Consider the following 21,908-nt stretch of genomic DNA (forward strand, 5'->3'; position numbering starts at 1 on the left):
CCAATTTAAAAGGGTTATTTTTTCTCTATTATTGACATTTTAATAGGGTTTTTTTCTTTTCATTTATATTATTTATTAGTTGTTACTTATATACCTATTGCGTGACATACCAATATCCTATGCGCGTAACATATACTCCTCGCGTTCACTTATTCGGGTTCACTTATACCGTATGATGATATAGGTACCTACATGTTATGTGGCCTATATATGTATATGGATTACGTAACACGTTCCCAAGCATACCTAGCTTATATATTATACGTACTACCTACCTCCCATACCTATACCTATTTTATGAATTAATGAATTAATCACCGACTCTCAGAAATCGATAATATATAATATAGGTGATGTGTGACACCCATCATACTGTATACCTACATATAGTGATATATTGAATTATTTATCGGTGATCTATATATTATGATTACGCACGAGGCTATAGGTGGTGGCGTGGTAGTATAAATATAATGATGGGTATGCGCGTGTGTGTTTCACGGTGGGTGGGGCGAGGTTAATAAAAGGGTTGTGGTGGGTAGTGATCGAGGTATATAATACACCGTGGTCGTGCTACCTATATAATAAATGAAAACGATGCAACCATGTCGTGGTCGTTTTTTCAAACACGATTTTCGCCGTCGGTCGCGCCGCAGTTACTCCAATAGTAGCAGTGACTACCCTCAGATGCGTGTTTCGCGTATGAGCCATATAAATATATTATCATTGATATTGTAATATTTTCCGATTTCTACGACGACTGAAAAATGCCACCGGATGACGATGACAGCAGCTCTCGGACCGTACAGAGTCATCTACACCGGTCGCCGCCATCTCCTCCGTCCCAGACGACTCGGGAGGCGGCTGCTGTGTCATTCGAGCTACAGTTGAGACGCGCGGCGTTAAGACTCGGCGCACGTGTCATCGGACGACTGCGAACGAACAACAGGGAAAGCGATCCATCTCCGACAACAGCCGAAATCGGCACAGCAACCGTAAACGAAAACCACACCACTGCTGTAGATGATTTGCCAATATCGCCATCGTCACCACCACCCCCATCACCGCCATCACCACCATCATCACCACCACTACCGCCGTCACCATTTCTTTCTAAACGAATCGAGGTAATAATTACTGTTTATTGCACGTACACTACTGTCACCTTCGGTGAACATATTGGAAATGAAAATAATAGGAAACCCTATAGGCGCTATTACTAAAAAAGTCTTTCAGATCCAAATAAACAAAAAAATTTAAAAAAGGTGGACAAGTGGGGTACTACTCTGCTGTACAGTAGTCAACGAGCATGCCATTGTAATGGATGTGTTATATTTGAATTCAATGATAAGCCATTGCATACGAAAAACGACTTTGAGCGAAAACGGTGCGACAGCCTAGCATAATATACTTGTATAAATAATCGAATTTAGTTAAAAATAAAATTAATAAAAATCCAAAATATCTCATGGCTATAAATAGCGTAAATTTCCGGTGAACTTTTATTACTTTCTTTATTTTTAATCAAATAAGTATGGTAATGATGATAAGTAGGTGGGTAATTTAGCTAGCTATAATAAAAAATATTAATGAGAGGGATTTGATATCACACTCAAGCGGTATAACCACTTGAATTCATAAAAACGTCGGCGTGAACAGTCTCAAAATATCTATTTTTAACTTTTCTCCTAAACTAGCTAGAAAGTTGGTTGATAACTCATTAAAAATAGATTATCAAGTAAATGATAAATGTGGAATAAAAATGTTTTTAAAAAAATTATTTAATTTTTCACAGATAAAAAAAGAGTTATTTTTAGCTAGATTTTCATTTAGCGAGGTAGATTTCCGAAACTAGAGAACGGATTTTTTTTTTGAGGTCTTGTTACATTCACATTGGATAGGAGAAGTGCAGTGGAGATTTTCAGAACTTTATCTCCAATCGTTAATTCACTACAAAGCTGTAAAGCTGAAAAACATCAAAAAACGCCCAATAAAATTTGTTTTAATTATTTTTAATGTTCTGTAGTGAATTAACTATTAAAGTTAAAGTTCTGAAAATCTTCACCGAACTTCTCCTAAACAATGCGAATCTAACACGACCCCAAACAACGAAAGCCGCTTTCCGGTTTCGGAGATCTATCTCACTAAATGACAATGAAAATGATTTTTTGTGGGGCTATTCACACCGACATTTTTCTGGATTCAGATTGTTATACCGCTTGGGTGTGATATCAGTTAATAAATTTCTAAAAATTAAAAATCAAGAAAGTTTATATGCTGATCCCTGAGTTGGCAAGCGTTTTTTTTTATAGAGGTAGAAATACTTGTTGGGAATATACTATTAAAATGTACAATGTTAGCTTTGAAAATAAATAAAAGCATTAATAATTTTTTAACCGAAAAATAATTAACAACATTTTAAAAATTTCTCATGGCTATAAAAATCTCAAAAAGACTCAAAATAGATTGAAAGTTTTACTATCTATGGAAAATGCTAATATGAATACATGCATAATTACATAGTGCATATTTTATAAGTCTACGGTTATTCGTTAGCAAATACAACAAAATATCAAAAATTGATTAATGGGAATTCATTAATTAATTTCTGAATATGAAATATCGTAAAAATTATTAGTTCAAACACTTTTAAAAAATGTATTTTCCGTTTCAGTAAACTTTTTTTTGTTTATAATAGGTGAGAAAACTTGTGTAGACTTCTATTACAATTTTAATCTTTTAGTTTAAAAAAAAAAAAACTTATGAATTTCTAACTGAAAAATATTTTACAAAATTTAAAAAATATATCATATCTTTAAATTGCTAAATAAGAGTGAAAATAGTTTGAGACCTTTACCATCTATGCTAATATAATTTAGTGAATATTTCATGAGTTATTCGTTTTGGAAATACAATAAAATATCAAAAATCGATTTATGTCAATAATATTATATTCGTTAATTTATTGGTAAAAATCCAAAAATCCAATATGGTAAAATTTGACCTTTCCAGTAAACTTTTTTGTTTTGTTTAAGGTAGGAATCTTCTATTGAAATGTCTAATAAAATTAGCTAGGAAAATAAAATCTTTTATAAATTTCTAACTAAAAAATAATTTGTATATTTTCGGGATTTTCGGGATTTTGATGAATTTTGTCAAAATTTGAACTTAAAATACATATAAGTGCCTATGTTTCTTTAATATTTTCTAACTTCTATTAAATAAACTTATAAGGAATATTGCATTAAATTAATTAAACCAGCCTTGCATATAATCACAAACGAATCTCGTGGACAACGCCGGTCGGGATAGCTATACATTAAAATATAATATAATTTACACTTAAAAAGACATTGCTCCCGCAGCGTATTAAACTCAAAAGGAGTTGATGAATCACAATTTTTTTCCTGACAACACCGTGTAATATTCAGCTTATGAAATAATATCATATAATATTATACTAGCGGTAGGTATACCTATTATTTTAAAACATTTGGAGAATTATCTAAATTTTCTACTACAGTGTTTTGTTTTTGTTTTTTTTTCTGCAAACTTTAGCTAAACAAGTGATATTATATAAGGGGTGTATAGAATAGTTCACAAATTACCTATCCGTGTCAATAAATATTTTGAGGGTGGATATAATATTCACTCTCACGTGATTGATGCTATATAATTATTTTTCACCTACGCAAAACGTTCTCACAGCCGATATATATAAAAATAACATACCAATTACCTACCATTAATTATATTATAATTTACTAGATACAATAGGTTAATAATATATGTGGTTATGAATGTTTTATAAATAAAGCATCGGGATTCATCAACCAAAATGCACGTCGAACATAGGAAACTTAACACTGTTGATTTTGTGTTAGCCTATAAAAGGCAACGAATAGTTACGGAGGACGACAGTAAACTGGACGACGAAACTGAAAGACAAAAGTTTTATCAAGAATTACGAGCTCATGGGATTTTGGTAAACATCGACGACGATCCAACGGTTAGTATTCATTAAAATACAATTATTTTTGTATTATATAATATACTAAATGAAAATTGACATTATATAAATACGTATAATATACGGAAATACTTGACTACCTGCATAATATTTTGATATATTTTATAAAATTGGTATTTTTCACGACTTTATACAAGCGTTTTATTTAAAATTTAAATTCGCTGATGCCTGATTTAGGCTAAAACTGTTTTTCTGTTGTTAAACCGTTCAATATATTGTTATCATTGCTTATTATTGTTTTATTTAAGTGTTCACTAGATGCAGGCCGGACATGCTTTGCTTTGCTGCAGCTATCGCAGCGACTCTTAAGATGTAGTTGCCGGTGTCATGCAACCAGTAGTGACAGTAACAGTGAAGATCAACTAACAGTTTACAATTCGAAAGATGTTAATTATCAACAGGTATACCTAACTTCACTCAAATTCTTTAATTTAAATGCCATTTAGTATACATTTATTTGTTACAGTCTTACAACTATGTCTTATTTAAACGAAAGAATATTATACCTAGGGCTAAAATACTATAGGTATTGATGCCAATTGTACGGTAATACGAATGGGCAAAATCTACCTTTAAGCCCAAAAATGGCGTATTAATAAAACATACCTAATAATATTATTATACAGGGGGATCATTGTAAAAATATGATACCATAAGACAGGTCTAAGTGGAATATAATTATTACCTATACCAAGGGGTCCCGGGGGAGTTCGACCGTTAGGTATTACAGTATTTTTCTTTTAAGAAAATTTTATTCACCTGATTAATTAATCACAAAACACACCGATGCCTTGCAAAATATTATTGCTCTCTCAAAATGTTATAGACGATAGTTGTAAAACCTGTATGTGTTTGAATAAAATATACTGGCACTGTCCACTTAGTAGGATTTACCTACTTGTATGGCTGTATTAGTATAGTTAGTACTGACTAGTTAACTCCAAAAAAAAATAAATCTAAATCTGAAAATGGTACCTACAAAATTGCATATTATTATTTATTATTAGCTAATATGAAAGGAAACGAGCCCAATTATGTAGATTTATTGTCTATTGACATTAATTGAAGTAAGTACCTAATTATTGAATAAAATTTCTATTTTACTTAACAATCTATTCAGAATCTATATTATATTAATGTTTTTAATTTTTAAATAAATACCTAACATTAAAATATGAATAACCATACATACTACATAGCTTAAAAAAAATTTTTAAAATATTTTTACTATACCTACACGTTAATAACAGTAATTTTACAATAATGACTAAGAATGAAATTCTTTTTTTTTTTCCACAATTTCACAATAGTATAAAGTATGTTAATCAATAATCAACTGGTTATTTTTATGGTTATGGTGGCAGTAGACAAATTGTTATAAATACTGTAGGGTGATTCACCAAGCATGCTCACACACACTTTTTCCATTACCTAATAACAATTAATTTATTCAAATTTTGATTTTTGGAAATTATTATAAAGACTTATAAGATTTTTTTATACCATTCAAGAAATTTAATGTGGTGACATAAACTTTTTTTCAAATGGAAATCGACCTATTTTCCTAAAACTTATTAATTAGATGACTTTTTTGAAAATATTGATTTACCTAAATTAAAGTTCAAACGAGTTTCCAAATTATTTAACTCTGTTTACTGAGGATAATAGATTCACGATAATAAGTTTGGATGATATGGGTGGTGATTTTGATTTTGGTTTAAATAAATACATAAATACAAAATTTAAAAAAAAGATCGTTGCTTAACAATTTAAAAAAGCTTGGTTCTCATTTTAAAAAAATAAGTTTGTACCGACACAAAAAACTCCTTAAATATTATGAAAATCCATGTATTTTAAAATATTATCCATAATTATAAGTACTTAAAAATTCCGAAAATCAGATTTTGAGTTAACTCATATTTTATTATAGGTATAATATAATGAAAAATTGAGGTGCAACTGCTTGGTAAATCGATCGTACATTACAAAACAAAATATTAAAATCACACAACCATTATTATGTAACACCATTGAATGTTTTTAAAATATTACAATAATAAATGGTTATTTATCAAGCTGTATTGATATTATACCTATTTTAAACCATTTGATTTACTAGAACAATATATTTTGTAATAGTAGGTTCAGCCCAGTGTAGAAGTATGCATATTTTATGACCACTGCAAAGGCTTGCGTGACTTTTGTAGTTATATAGTTATTGAAAATATCTATATAGGAACAAGTATATACATTTGGTATAATAGGTATAACAAATGTAAACTATTTTTTGATGATCTTGATAATATTGTTGCCAAATTTGTTATAATTGGACTGACCCGTTTTTGTTGCAGTATCCAAATGGAAATAATGGTAATCATGAAAAACACAATAACGAATTAACATCTGCGCAACGGGCTCAGATCGTGTGGTGCATCTTACTCCGAATCGGTTCTGGTAATAAGCAGGACGCAAATGCTATGAGTCTTGAACAATTGCTCGAGACTGATATAATTTCTGCCGCCTACCCAATACACGACGGTAGTATTAAACTTGAAGAAAGAGACGACGTGAACAACATCAATGATAGACGGGTGAGTCGACCCTATTATAAAGCATTAATTATGGACAATATTGTAAATACATAATAGTTATTAGTATGTACCTAATACCTATTATTATTATGCATTGCACATAATATTATATCATGCAACTTTTTCCCATTTTTAAAAAAGGTTATATAAATAACATATTAGTATATGTCTTTGAATTTAAGCTGGAGATAAATCCACTTCGTTTCTACATTTTTAACTCGAAAAACCGGCTGTGTACCTACACCAGATGTAAATAATTCATCTTATTTTTTAATAGTGCCTTCTTATAGTAGGTACCAATATAATAAAATACAATAGTATAATAAATTGTATAATATAATTTATTTTTATTTGCAATAAATTAATTTTTTAATATTTACATCACATATAAACAACGATATAATATTATCTAAGTGTAACAAATCCAAATTATGCACTACCTATTTAATATTTACTATACTATTTACCTATTTACTTATTTAGAAACCATGTATCATACTTAAATCTATTTTAAGTTTTACGTATAGTCTATACTTTACTATGAAGTAGAAATACATAATATTACAATGATTGATACCTAGGTGGTATAACCAGTATATAAAAATTATTTTCTCTTTCGCCCTTAATGCAATATTCAAATCCGAACTAACTTAGCTGAAATAATATAAAATCTTATAGGCACATAATAATTTTTTTTCTCAAGGTATTTTAGAAACGAAGATATTCGGAAAACCATATTATTTTTAATATAATATCATAATATTTTTTTAAGAAAAAGATTTTTAATGTAAATCAAATAGTATTGTTTTGTACGAAATTATACTGTACGTCTAATCATTAGACTCTAATAAATGCGATTATTACTCGGTGTATTAACTTATAACCAAAACAAAAAATAGTGAGTATAGAATAAGCCCCTAAAATACATTTTTATATCTTTTATATTGTCTTTTTCAAGTGCATACCTGTACGGTATTTATTATGACGAGGTGGTACTGGTAACATGATTTAAAATTAATTTAAGTGTGATAATGTAAATCTTTGAGTGTCATATAATATGTAAATACATGCTTATATTTTATTATATATTATTTCTTTTATACACATAAATTATAATATATAGTGGACCTCGCTATATTCTTCTGTTTCAAAAAATTCCGAGTGACCCTTTTTTATTCTAAGAAAATTCTCAAAAGCTTTTAGAATAGGTACTCATTTATATTCCCTCATCAATAATTTTTTACAATAAACACAAAATTTATAAAAAAATTCTGAAGTATAAATCAGAAATAAAATATTGTCTGGTGACATAAAATATAATTTACTAATTAATTTGGTTAATACCTACATTTTTAAATAGTTATTTAAGTAAGAACATTTATTTAATTGTTATAATATTACAGTACGTATATCAACCTATAATTATGTGCTTGTTTCTGAATTATTAATTTAATACCCATCCACTCACTTAAATAGACTTTCAAGGCCCACCTAAAGCATTCGTAACTTGGACAGACGCTGTCGATTATTAAATGGTATAATTGATTCATTAAATTAACCTGCTGCAGGTTCTCTACGAAAAATGGGCTAGGCCAGGTCTAATCATACCCCGAAAATGGAAAACCGATGAAAACATTACTTTTTTGATCCGAAAGTATTACGGCATTCCGGTAGCTGTTTATTTCTGCTGGCTTCGGTACTATACCGTATGGTTAGTTGGTCCTGCCATAGCTGGACTAGTGTGGTTCCTGTACGGATTGATAACCACTCGTAGCGATGTGCCAACGTAAGAAACGTTCCAAATACAAAATCAACCAGATTTGTATACCCACTTTTATATTTGTGACTCACTGCAATGATGTTTTTATGTCAACTTGTTTAGCCACGACATTTGTGATCCAAAATCACAAGTAGCTAATTGGATCTTGTGCCCAACTAGAAGGTGCAATGCGAGTTTTTGTGGCTTCACGCGGGTATTGGACACTTGTGGGCTATACAGATGGACGTCAGCTGCGACTTTCGATAGACCGGGTGCGATCGTGTTTGCGGTTTTCATGTCATTTTGGGGTGAGCTAATCGAATTTCAATGTTTTTGTGTGAACTATTATATATTTTTATCTCTTAATATTGTACAATAATTGTTCTTTTTGGTAGTTTTTAAATAGGTACCACCTACACAAAATGTATAAATATTTTATAAGTTAAAATAGGTATTCTGACTTTCAACTGAACTAGGTCTAAGTCAACTTTTGCTTTTTAAAAGACAATATCTACTAGTTTATAATTACAGGAATTCGAAAAGTTTTTTTACTTTTTGTTTAACGTATTATGAAAAATAAAAAGCTCTCTAATGTATAGACTCTAAAAAGTTCTCATATAAACGAAAAATATGGCCCTAACATTTAAATGTAAACACGTAATTATAAAATATAATAGCCTTTATTTAACTACCTAGTAGCATATTAAAAAATATCGATTAGACCTCCGGGTAAGAATGGCAAATTTTCTTAAAATACAAACTACATACTTATAAAATACAAGTGTTAGTATTGGCGGGAAAGATTTTTTACAGAATCAGTGCTAATATATCTACTTTTCTTAGTTTGGATAAAAGATAAAAGTGTATTAGATTTATGAAATTAAATATAATGATATAATTCATAGATTAGTAACGACTAACGCCCACACATTTACATAGAACAAATTAAAACTTTACTGTCTACCAGACAACCAGCGTTGCACGTTGAAACAATTGTTTATAAATTAATTTCTCGTTAATCCGTAAAAAATGAATATAGCTTCATAGTCCAGATATAACTTTTCACTTAGCACCGACCCTCAATTGACCTCCTCACCTCAATCCCCAATATATATCGAACTCACACCCACTGTATGGGTGTCCCTAGACCAATTTGTGGGAGGAGTGCCAACAACTAAAGCTATAGACCCAGTATTTGAATATAATTTTTAATTTTTAATTATAAAATATACATTTATTGTCAAAAGTATATATGAAGAAAACGTCGTACGTGTGTTTCTCCGTATTACTAACGTATAACATAGTCGATTTACGATCAGATTAATAAATTTGTAGTAATACAATTTTAGATTCAGAGCGGAGCGTTGAATATATTTATTTTAAAACGATGAATGTTTATTTAATTTTAAGTTTTTGTGTGTCTTACAGTATTTTGTATGCCATACGATATGTATTCGAAAAAAATGCTTACATTTTCAACTACAGTATCATTTCTGGTGAAAAAATTAATTTAGTTGGTGCATTGAAGAGATCAAAAATTAAAATAAAAAATTCCCAGATTTACGTTGGGAAAATTTTTTTTGCAAAATCGATTTTGTTTTTTGGTGTAACTTAACAAAAACTGTACTTGAAATTTTCAGCGAATGTTTATATTAAAATTTTTTATGTGGTGTAAAATTAAAAAAATATTTAGACTTATTTCAAGCTATTTAAAAAGCTATTTATTCTTAAATTAATTAAGTACAAAATATCGAAAATAAGCAAATTATCTTGTAGTTATTTACGCATAAAAAGTTCAACTTTTATAGCTAAGGTTTGAAAATTTGAAAAAAGTTTAAATCTAAAAAGTATATTGGATACATTTTTTCTCATAGATATTTATTATTAATTTCAAATTTGGATAAAATTAGATATTTAAATGACAAATTACAATTTCAGTTACTTTATTAAAATCATTTTATACGAAAAACAATTCTGAGCAAAGACCTTAGCCTATATTACTCAGTTATCGCAGTATATTTTATGATATTATTATACTATTAATAAGTTATTTATTTTAGGTACTAATAGTAATATAGTAGGTTGAATTAATTTTCGCCGAAAACATTGCATTTTAAAATGTCATTTTCTGTATAAAATACAATAATATACTAAATATCTTAAAATTTTCAAGAAATTTCAAATAATATTTTTAAATTACAACTAATATCTGAAAATAGTTATTCAATAATTAAAATATTTATATATAAAAAACGTATTTTGAGATTTTTAGTTGGGTAATTATTATTTGTTTATTATCATATTTGTATATAATAAATAATAATATACTTTAAATATACTTAAGTTTCAAGTACCCACGAATATTATTTTTAAATATAACACAAAACTAAAATCGTTCTTTTTCTTTTAAATATCTAATTTCGTCCGAGTTTTAACCTATAATACCTATAAAAAAAACTGTGTTGATGTATATTTTTTAGATTTTTTGGTTACAGAATTAACTAGTTACGTGCAACCTTGTTTTAAATTTTCAATCCTTAGCTATAAAAGTTGAAAATATTTTTATACATTTTTGAAAACAAAAAAATGTTGTAAATTTTTCAATTTGATAAATTATGTCAAAATTTGAACTTTAAAAGCTTATAAAAAAGAAGCATTGATATAGGATAATATTAGGAGTCTTGTATTAAAATTTCAAGTTTTTAACCAAACGAATAAAATTTTATTCACATTTATAGAAAAAAACATAAGATATTGGATACTGAAAATGTCTGTAAACCACTCGGTGACAAAACGAGTCAAAATATTTTGAAAATAGTATGGCGTATAGCAAAATATTTTAAAAACTTTATGGTGTATAGAAAATGCTAATTTAAAAATTTAGTGAAAATGTCATGTATCTACAATTATTTATTTTAGATTTACACCAAAAACCCGTATTTCTTTAATTTTAGATTATCTGACTGGAGCGATGAATGTATTTATTTTACAATGGTGTGTGTTTTTTTATTTTTTATTTTCGTGTCTGTCATCACCTTTTAGGACAGTAAAAATGCTTGGATTTTCTTCAACAATCACTTTTCTGATAGGAAAGTGAATCTAGTTGGTACTTGGGGGGAGGGGGGGATTTTTGAGAAAACCGTAGGTACATGAAATTTTGACTGAATGTTTATATTAGCCTTTACTATACACGAAAACTTGTTTTATGCTGTTTACGGATATACTCAGTTTCTAACTTTTTTAGGTTTTTTTCCATGAATTTCAATAAAACTTTATTTGTTGGGTAAAAAAACTTGAAAATTTAATACAAGGCTCCTACTATATTGTTACAATGACATATGAAAAATATTAAAAATCCTTAGTTACAGTTTTTTTATAAGCTTTTAAAGTTCAAATATTGACAAAATACAGGAAAAAACAAGAAAATTAGCAAATTATTCTGTTAGAAATTCTTAAAAATTTTTCTTTTTAAATCTAAGATTTAAAAAAGTAACACAAGATTCCTCATAAAAACTTATTATAATTTTTATGAGCGTTACAACTCTGGATATTCATTCGATTTCTCATGTAGCGGTTTTGTTGTTTTATTGTTATTCAAAAACCAATAACTGTAAATACATGAACATTTTACTGAATTTTTATATTTTCATTTTATAAACACCATACAATTTTGAAAAAATTTTGACTTGTTTTGAACTGTTTACAGACATTTTCAGTTTTCAAATATTTTAGTTTTTTTTTTCTATAAATATCAATAAAATGTTATTTGTTAAGTAAAAAAGCGTGAAAATTTAATGCAAGGCTCCTGATGTAGGTATTGTTACAATAGCAGTTGAAAAAGATTAAAAATGCATAGGCACAATTTTTTTTATTAGAATTTAAAGTACAAATTTTTACAAAATTTATCAAATTTATAATTTAATAATTATTTTGTAGTTAAAAATTTATAAAATGTTCAACTATTGTAGCTAAGGATTGAAAATTTAAAACAAGGTCCCACGTAAATAGGTTATACATAAATTACTTTATTCACAATAATATCATCAAATATACTTGGTAATATCATAGGCTGACTGACCGTTTTCGCTCAGAATCGTTTTTCTAATACAATGATATTATATCATTGAATTCAAATTTAACACCATCCATTACAATGACCCACTTGTAACCAACCGTACAGCAGAACGACATCCACTTACCCACTTTTTTTTTGTTTTATTTCACGGCGTATTTAAAAACTACTGGGAATTTTAAATGTTGACCTCCTCAATACACCAACCAGATTCACTTTCCCGTCTAACAAGATACTCATGGTGAAAATTGAAACATTTTTACTGCCCCCCCCTCTCCAAAAAAAAAAAACAGTTCCAGATAATCAAATTCATTTTTTATGAGCGGTTGAAATTATTCTGACATTGGATATTCACCAGTTAACTAATATTTTTTCATAGAATGATGTTCTTGTAATACACAAATGAATATCTGTAAGTACTTGAATTTTCAGCAAATGTTTATATTATTATCTACACAGCATGGTTTTTAAAAATATAGTTTGAAAATGTTTAATCTATTTGAACTTTAAATTTTAATGTTTTAAACTAAAATTTTAGTTTTTTCTATGAAGTTTTTTTTTATTATTACCCACCCAAGTTCAATTTTTGCAAATTCATAAAAATCACGAATATTTTCTAATTATTTTGAGGTCGAAAATGTATAAAATATTCAATTTGTATAGCTAAGGATTGACAATACAATATTTCTCTTAAGTAGGACTGTACCTATTCAACTTCACCAGTTACCGTATTAATAATAACAATATAAATATAATAAAAAATATCCTTGACTGACAAACCGCTCCTTTCAGAATAGTTTTTTTGTATACAATAATATTATATAATTTAATTCAAATTTAACACCATCCATTACAGTCATCCACTTGAAACTTGCTTTACAACAAAGTGACATCTATTTACCCTCTTTTCTATGTTAAAGCTATGAAAACTGATGACGAATCTTGTAATACATTAACAAATCTTAGAAATGAAACAATAATTTTGCTTACTCAATATAGTTTACCAATTCAGACGCTCATAAAAAAATATTGTGGATTTACGATCGAAATTTTTTTTTATTTACACCAACAACAACTTGTGAGAAAACCTTGTACTAAATTTTCAATTTTTTTGAAAGAGCAAACAATTTTATTGAAAATATTTGTAAAAAAAAATAATAAAAAGAAAATAAATAATAAATAATAAAATTTTCCTCATGCCTATAAATAGCTCAAAATGTGTTAAGATAAAAAATATACTGAAAATAGTACCGTTTTCCATAATTTTTTTTTTGTTTTTTCTGACGCTTTTGAAAACTACTAGGCATTGAAAATTTTGATCTCAAATATCCTACTAGATTCTCTTTTTCACCAGAAAAATTAATCGAAGGATTATTTCGACTACTTATCGTGGTGGGTACACGGACACAAAAAATGAAAAAACCGCCTCATTGTAAAATCAATCTACAATTATCGCTCCGCTCAGAATCTGAAATTTAAAAAAACTTTTATAAAGCTACAATGTATGATGGGAGCGGCGTAACTGGTCCATTTGCCCCACCATATCACGAAGACGCCCCTGACCTGCAGCAAAGCTCACTCTGAGCCATCTTAAGCCCTCTCTTGGATGATATTATGTAACATAATTTTCAATTTTAATACTACACACATTTTAATGTACAGCCCATACGGGTAATTTTTATTATATTAAATTACGTCAGTGTTCTATTATCATTCATCAATTTATATTACACAGCCACGGCGTTTCAACAACTGTGGACCACGTACTCTTGGCAGATGAACGAACGATATGGAGGCCAATCACCACAAACGGCGTTCGAATGTTGTGCCGACTGTTGCAGATCGGACGTCAAAAAAGTACCACTACAGCGGCCCACTTGGCCGCCTACTCCAGGACCACATCATCGTCGCCGCGCGCCACCGTCCGTCGCCGTTCACGGGTCCGCCGTCCACCCGACGACGGTGTCGCCGCCAAACGCCAACCGTCGGTCACCGGCGATTTCGGTGGACGCGGTCCGCCGGTGGTGGATGTCCAAACTGTCAGACGCGTTACGGGCGATAGCGTTTTTCGCGACACTGGCCACCGTGGCCTCGGTGCCCATACTGATCGTGGTCTACCGGGGCCGGGCCATTGGGTGGCTCATGTCGGCTGTGTTCCACCAGGACGGTGACGGACGGTCACCACCGACGGTGACGGTGGCCAGCCACGACGGCGGCGGCGTTACCGCTGACCACCACAGGCAGCACAACTTCTTCCTGTTGAACTACACCAACAGCGGCGAGCTGAGCAGTTGGAAGGCGATCGTGGCCGCCGCGTGCGCCACGTTTGTCCAGCTCTCGGCCATCGTCGCCGTCCATCGCGGCTACAGTAGTGTGGCCGAATGGCTCACCAAGTACTCGTATCGCTCGACGTACAACCCGCAGTATCAGAGTCGTTACACAGTCTACATGTCTTGCTTCGACTCCGCCAATTATTATTCCAGCTTGGTTTACATCGCTTTTTTCAAGGTGCGTGATGAAACAACGGTACCTACTACCAGCTAAATTTCCTACTTCGTAGCTTATTTGGTATATATTCGCTGATATCTGAACGTAAATCATGTGTCGTGTACCTATAACTTCAAGTAGTAACTATATGTCAACTCTAATAATATTAATATCTTGTAGGTCAATAATATTGTTATGTGAGCAAAAAAAAAAATTATATCTACCTATATTTAAATTAGAATTTTTTTTATTATTTATTAGATATTATTTAATTTTTTATAAAAAAATATCAAATTATAATTATTTATTATGTTTTGTTTATTATTTTCATATAATTTTCCATTTACCCTGATGGTCGTGGTCCAGACGAAGAGACTCGAGTCTTCGAGAGCCACGTGTTAGACCTTGTCTGACTTAGGATCATCATAAGGTGTTCTTTGTGAATTTCCTCATAAAGTTAACTTCATATATAAGTACTCACATCACATCAAATCACACTATCGTAGTATCTTATTATAGTAATTAAAAATAAATAATGTAATGTAGGGCCTTGCATCAACGTAACAATATCCACCATTCACTAATAAGGCAGAAACAATAAAGGTTAAATTTCATCATCATCAATCATTTTAAAAGATTTTCGTTATTTTTTAATTTACCTAATAATTTAACTGTTTATTTATTTCAATACAATTTTTAAAAAGTCTATTCAAATGTAGAATGAATATTTCATTTTGTGGTTTAGGCAGAAACTTGACTTGACCGAGCTACACAAACATAATAATAATATTATGCCTATAACTACCTATATACATAATATTATAAAGGTGGAACGGTCAATATTATCTATGATGTTTACTTAGGGTCGCTTCGTGACTGGACACGGACAACACGCTGATAGTTCGTCAAAATTCACACATTTTTGGCCCATTTCTATGATTCGAAGTGTAATGCATCATATTAGAGAAGACGTTTGCGATCCCGCGGCTGCTGGAACAGGATGCGTGCCAGAGCTGTGTACCCAATTGGCCATTATAATGGTGGGCAAACAACTGATAGACAACGTGATTGAGTTGACGACGCCGTTAGTCATATGAACCTATTTGTAAAATTAATAAATGTCAATAACTATATAGTTGTTGAATTGATGACTCGCAGGCTGGCATTGAATGTATGGCGCCGATGGCGAGCCAAAGAGAGCCGCCGTCGAAATAAATTACATGGAAAACTGCCGGACACTACTGTCGAAACACTCAGACACCCGAAACAATGGCAGCTCGACTATCAGCTGGAAGATACTGGATCGTTGGGCCTTTACCAGGAATATTCGGAGATGGGTACAAATTATAGAGTAAAAAGAATTTTACAAAAACACCTGCATAATATTTTAATATATTTTTAAGTGGGCACTGAGGCTTAGGTACTTACCAAATTAGTTGCCGGCTTAGTGTGGTTTCCATTGTAATATCAACTATCGTCCTTGAAGATTTCACTTTGCTTACGTAATTAACTGATTACGAGGTTAGGGTGTAAATGTATTATTATTATCATGGGAATTATACATTTAAAAAGAAGGAACAATTAAAATAATTGTATACCCATAGGTATCTAACCTTGAAATTAGATATCAATATATTATTATAATATTTGTGGAGGTTAGGTTAGGTTGGTAGGTATACTGTACTTGTTTCTTTGATCTTGTCTTAATGAAAGCGGGTTTTTAACCATCACCAGTGGTGTATTGGTAAATATATTTATGGGTATACGCACGACGCACCAATAAAATATGTATGTAACCTAAACGATCAAATTATATCATCGTATATATTATATAACGTTATTGCAGTTCAATTAGTACATAGTTTTTAACATTATTTTATTAATTTTTGTATAATGTAACAATAGAAAATAAAACAAAATCAACTCGAATGTCAAAAAAATTAAAATAATAATAACATTATTATTTTAGGTACAATCTATAGAATTTACCACAAAGATTTTTTGAATTCAATATTGGGTTTACTAAACTGAACTTAAAGTCTTAAAATACATTAAACACAACGCATATTGTTATATAACTTATATTCAATACCTACTTCAATTGATAAATAATTCATTAATACATACATGTATTTATACGAATAACGTTTTTTTCCTATATGAACTATTAAATAAATTTTAAATCTCATTTGGTTTTCTGGTTATTTTGGAAGCGTATACCCGTAAAATAAGATTTTACATTGGGTATACGCCGAAAATCGAAAATCTTCTGATGGGTATACGGCGTATACCCGCGTACCCGTACCAATACACCACTGACCATCACCTACCAATATATCCTTATATAAATATTGGGCTCGTATTAAAAACTATCATATAATTTGGTCAAAGTACGTGCATATCCAACTAAATTAACCATTTAGGGTAAGCATGATAGATAACATGAGATAACACTATTTTTATTTTGGTGGGACACGATGTATTTCTCGTGAATTTAACAGAACCAGCTGAGTTGTCAAATTTTAGCCTATAAATTATGGGTGAGAATACCTAAAAACATCATTTACTGTTTTTCATTGGCCACACACTATTACCTTTGCACTCTGAGTGTAAATGATGCACTATTAAAATTCATTGATTCTTACATGCATGTATATTACAGTCATTCAGTACGGATTTGTGGTTATGTTCACAACGGCATTTCCACTGGCTCCGTTGTGTGCTCTGTTAAATAATGTATTAGAGCAACGTTTAGACGCGTTCAAAATGGTAGCAGCTCAGCGACGTCCAGTTCCTTCCTACTACTGCACTAATACAGAATATATTAATAACGTCACTCGAGGACACGTAACATGTTGCGATAACTGTAACAAGTTGTGCACGTGGATACGTGTGTTGAAGATTATGTCATTAATCTCAGTATTGTATAACGTAAGTAGTATTACACTAATATAATATTATACTTGTAAGTTGTAACGCACTTGTTGGATCAGCTGGAAGCCTTATTTTAAATAGGATTTAACCATTACAAAAAATAATTTTTACTTATATTAAATTCAAGCATTTTTGAAAATATATATCCCAACTTAATGTTAACTTAATTAATCCACTTTTGATTGGTCATCCGTATTTATCTGTATTAGGCATTTATGATTGCATTCACCAGTGACCTGTTACCCCGATATGTGTATTCTCAAATCTCGACAGGAACGTCGTCTTCATTGGACGGCTACGTCGCTTGGTCTTTATCCTCGAGTACGTCAAACTTCACTACGTTATCGTTCAATGTTGATAGAGTTATGTGTTATTTATAACATACATTTGTCTAGAGAGAAATGTGACAGAATACTACTACGGAAAATTAGAAAACATAGATGGACCTGAAACATGTCGGTACAGGGGATACGGCGCTGATGCTGATTCGGAACACAATGACTACAGGAAATGGCAAGTGTTGGCTGCTCGATTAGCATTTGTCGTGATATTTGAGGTACGCATATTAACTCGAGTGCACAAGATACACTTAGTAAGGTATATAAACGTACCTTTTTGAATTAGCGTTATTTTTTCGCTTATAGTAAATATTCATAAATATTACCCGACGTAATATTGCCATTTGCCATACAACATTTATATATGACTTACATAGGTAGTTTAAAGTTTGATGATAAGAAATTAACAGTTTATAGAATAATTATTTAAAATAAATTATACACATATACATACGTCCTTCAATAATAATAGGGAGGTACATTATATCATACAAATGACAAGTCATATCACTATTTAAAATAATAAAGATTAGGTAAGGTTACGAAAAATAAATCCGAACGAAGACGAAGTGTCAGCTTAATATATTTCATTTAATCTTGATATTATTTTCATTAGTATTTAGTAATAATATAGGTAGATAAATTGAACATTTTATATATTTTTAACATACAAATCAATTGCGCTTTTGTTAATATTTTTAAATAGCAATAGGTAATAACAACTTAAAGGTGCTTATTGTATTAAGTTTCTAAGCTTTTAGACCAAACGAATAATTTTTTATTGAAGATTTTAGAAAATAAACTAAAATTAATCAAAGACAATCTAAACGAAGATGATCCAGCCAAGGTTACCAAACAATTTTTTTCAAAACAATATTAAAATTATAACAAATTTCTCGAATATTTTAAAAAGTATTGAGAATTTTCAATTTTGACCTCCCAAAAGTATAAAAACTAGATCCAAAGTTGTATAAACTCTTTCAAATACCTCATCCAAACGTTTAACATTATTAGACTGGACAAAATAAAAATAAAATGTTACCTATATATTAATTTTTAAACCTTTCTCCCACCATTGAAAAATCCTGCGTATTGCCAGACCCCATTGAATTATACAATTTTACAATGTAAGGCCTCAGAGTATACAAATTATAGATACCAGACTAACAGATTACATTTAATGGTTCAGGCACACTTCAAACCGTTACGACTAACGATTAAATTGTGTATATGAAGACGAATCGCCCACTATTTTTCTTCTTAAACCCTTTTGAGCTCAAGCATTTTGCATTTACGTACCTATATGTGTATTATGCTGCGTGTGAAGTTAACACTGCAAAGTTTGAAATTGAATAACTTAAATTGAAATAGGTTCCAACAAATTTACAAGTCCGAGAAGAGTTTGTTGGAATGGTTTTAGATTGTTGTGATAACTTTGTAGTGCCAGCTTCATATTGTAAGTCACGCTGTACCTATAGATTGTGAAATCCGATATATGGGGTATTAAATCGCTAACGAAATAGAAATAAAACACATAATATACCTATAAGTAAAATATATGAAGCACAAAACGTTTAAAATTATTAGGTAGGTACATACTTAATTGTGCTAATATACTGTGTGCCGTAGAAAATGGATGGATTTTATAAAGCAAAAAACTCAAAAAATGTACCAAATTAAATTTGTATTGTACTTATACAATTCGGTAATGATTCAGTTTATGTGTCGAACACATCTTCCTTATGGTTTCCACCTCCGCAAATAAACTAGGTAAGACATTTTCTGAAGTTTTCTCGCGCAGTCATCTCTGTTGAATGTCACATTGAATGAAGCTGGTTTTAAAAAATGTCTCTACTTGGACCGCACGATGTGCTTGAGTATTTGTGTAACGTATAATATCATCTAAAGTGGAAGCAATGAAACTGCATTGGTAAAATGTTTTCTCTACCATCTCCTCTCTTCGACGAATAACACCAGATCTAAATCAATCCGTTTATTATAGCCCCCTGTTATGTTGTAAGTATAGGTATACGGTTTTTTCCAATCAAATTTATTTCCACATAGCCTTATAGTCTCTCTTTCAGGCTTTTTGCATACCTACCAAAAACCTAGTTGTACAACCTACCATGCGATGCATTTCATAACCTGTGCAGTTCCTGTATAGATATGCTTACTTATACTTAATACAGTCGTCACTCCATAATTCAAAATTCAGGGGACCGAGCTAAAAATTCGGTTTACAGAGGTTTTCGATTTACTGAGTGCTAGGTAATGACAATTGTATTACATTATACATACATTTTATTTATTATTTATTATTTAATTTACTATACATTTATTTGCCATTTAATAATATATATTTGTACCTATATATGGTATTAAAGTAAATAAGTCAATGAAGTAAGATTTTTTTCACTAGCTTCAGTTGCCACAATCACTTTCTTTTTATCGGCGAGCGACAAACACTTTACGGAACACATATCCAGACCGACTACGTTTTATTCGATTTCAACAACTGTTTACCTATTGGCTATTGAAAAAGTTCATTTTGTTAAAATTATATGATTAAAGTCGAAAAACCACCTTCAGACATTTCGAACTATCGAGGGAACCGAAATCTGCATGTATTTTCTTCTAATTATAGAAGTTTTCTCAAGGGACCAAGCGTTTAGTTTGATTTATGGAGATTTTCAAATTATCGAGGTTCGAATTATCGGGTGACGACTGTACATTTATATGCATAATATGTATACCCATTACATCACACGCGTGTGTCTCGACAGCATTGCGTAATAGCATCCATCGCGGCCTTGGTGTGTTTCATTCGGAAAAGGTTCCCCAAGTACAAAACCCACGCGGATCCAAACGCCGACAAACCGTCCGGTGACAGATCTGTTACAGGTACGAGGGTCGTCACTGGCTCCGGTGGCTCCTCGGCCGTAATCTATGCAGCAGATGGCTTTTTGGCCAATGCACACGACAAGAAGAAGGAGAAAAAACGGTCTCGTGCGTTCAACGTAAATCCAGTGGATGTGCCGTCAACTTTGGTAGTAGTCGACATGGAAAACGACTGTCAAGAAAAATGGGCGAACCGCGAATACTCGCAACCAAGTCAGGATTCACTACGTTTTGCAGCGACTTGACACGCGTACTTGCTATGATATATTATTATATATAAAAATTGTTCTGTAAATTAAACTGTGAAGACTAAAATTGTTTACGACTAATCCTTAATACTATATCAAGTAAGCACAAAGAAAAAAGTTTTTGATCCGATTTACATCACATACCTGCATGTGCGTGGAGATTATTGATCCTCACGGTCCACCAGCTATCTACTGCGAGCTTTTAAATAAATTCGATTCACATTTGTTTGTGGCTATGACATTATGTACTATAATTTATAATTTATAATACAATTTATATTTCATCTCAGCAATTGTATATTTATTTATTTACTACAGTAATTTTTCAATATTTTGTCTTTAAGAAAAACTATGAATTATTACAGACTTTTCGAGCAAAGGTAAGTGGGTAAAATTAGTGGGTAATTTTACCGCAGCACGGACATAGAGAAATCGCGTTTTCTTGTGTTCGAGGAAGTGTACAGAATTTTATTTTGGTTGTAAAAAATTTTTAAAAATAAAGTAGATACCTACATAATATTGAATAATTTTGAAATTAAATTTCAAACATG

The 21,908-nt window shown here is 30.7% G+C and overlaps 1 protein-coding gene across 1 annotated transcript; it reads left to right on the forward strand.

The window, feature by feature from the left end:
* The first annotated feature begins 558 nt into the window (after positions 1-558).
* LOC132935317 (anoctamin-5-like) lies at positions 559-21,641 on the forward strand. Its single transcript, XM_061001833.1, has 13 exons — positions 559-1,127; positions 3,818-4,009; positions 4,279-4,431; positions 6,382-6,621; positions 8,190-8,407; positions 8,504-8,688; positions 14,188-14,960; positions 15,803-16,023; positions 16,098-16,276; positions 17,602-17,870; positions 18,083-18,194; positions 18,269-18,429; positions 20,995-21,641. The coding sequence occupies exons 1-13, from the start codon at positions 768-770 to the stop codon at positions 21,352-21,354; spliced, it is 3,423 nt and encodes a 1,140-aa protein (XP_060857816.1). The 5' UTR covers positions 559-767; the 3' UTR covers positions 21,355-21,641.
* Positions 21,642-21,908: the final 267 nt, after the last annotated feature.

The sequence above is a fragment of the Metopolophium dirhodum genome, chromosome 1 (genome assembly GCF_019925205.1).
Source record: "Metopolophium dirhodum isolate CAU chromosome 1, ASM1992520v1, whole genome shotgun sequence".
Taxonomy (NCBI): Eukaryota; Metazoa; Arthropoda; class Insecta; order Hemiptera; family Aphididae; genus Metopolophium; species Metopolophium dirhodum.

What these genes read in the sequence shown, in the direction of transcription:
- LOC132935317 (XM_061001833.1), top strand. Translation starts at nt 768, where the DNA reads ATGCCACCGGATGACGATGACAGCAGCTCTCGGACCGTACAGAGTCAT. An exon ending in ACAACATCAATGATAGACGG is followed by an intron (nt 6,622 to 8,189) that starts GTGAGTCGACCC and finishes AACCTGCTGCAG; the next exon opens with GTTCTCTACGAAAAATGGGC. An exon ending in CGCTTGGTCTTTATCCTCGA is followed by an intron (nt 18,195 to 18,268) that starts GTACGTCAAACT and finishes ACATTTGTCTAG; the next exon opens with AGAGAAATGTGACAGAATAC.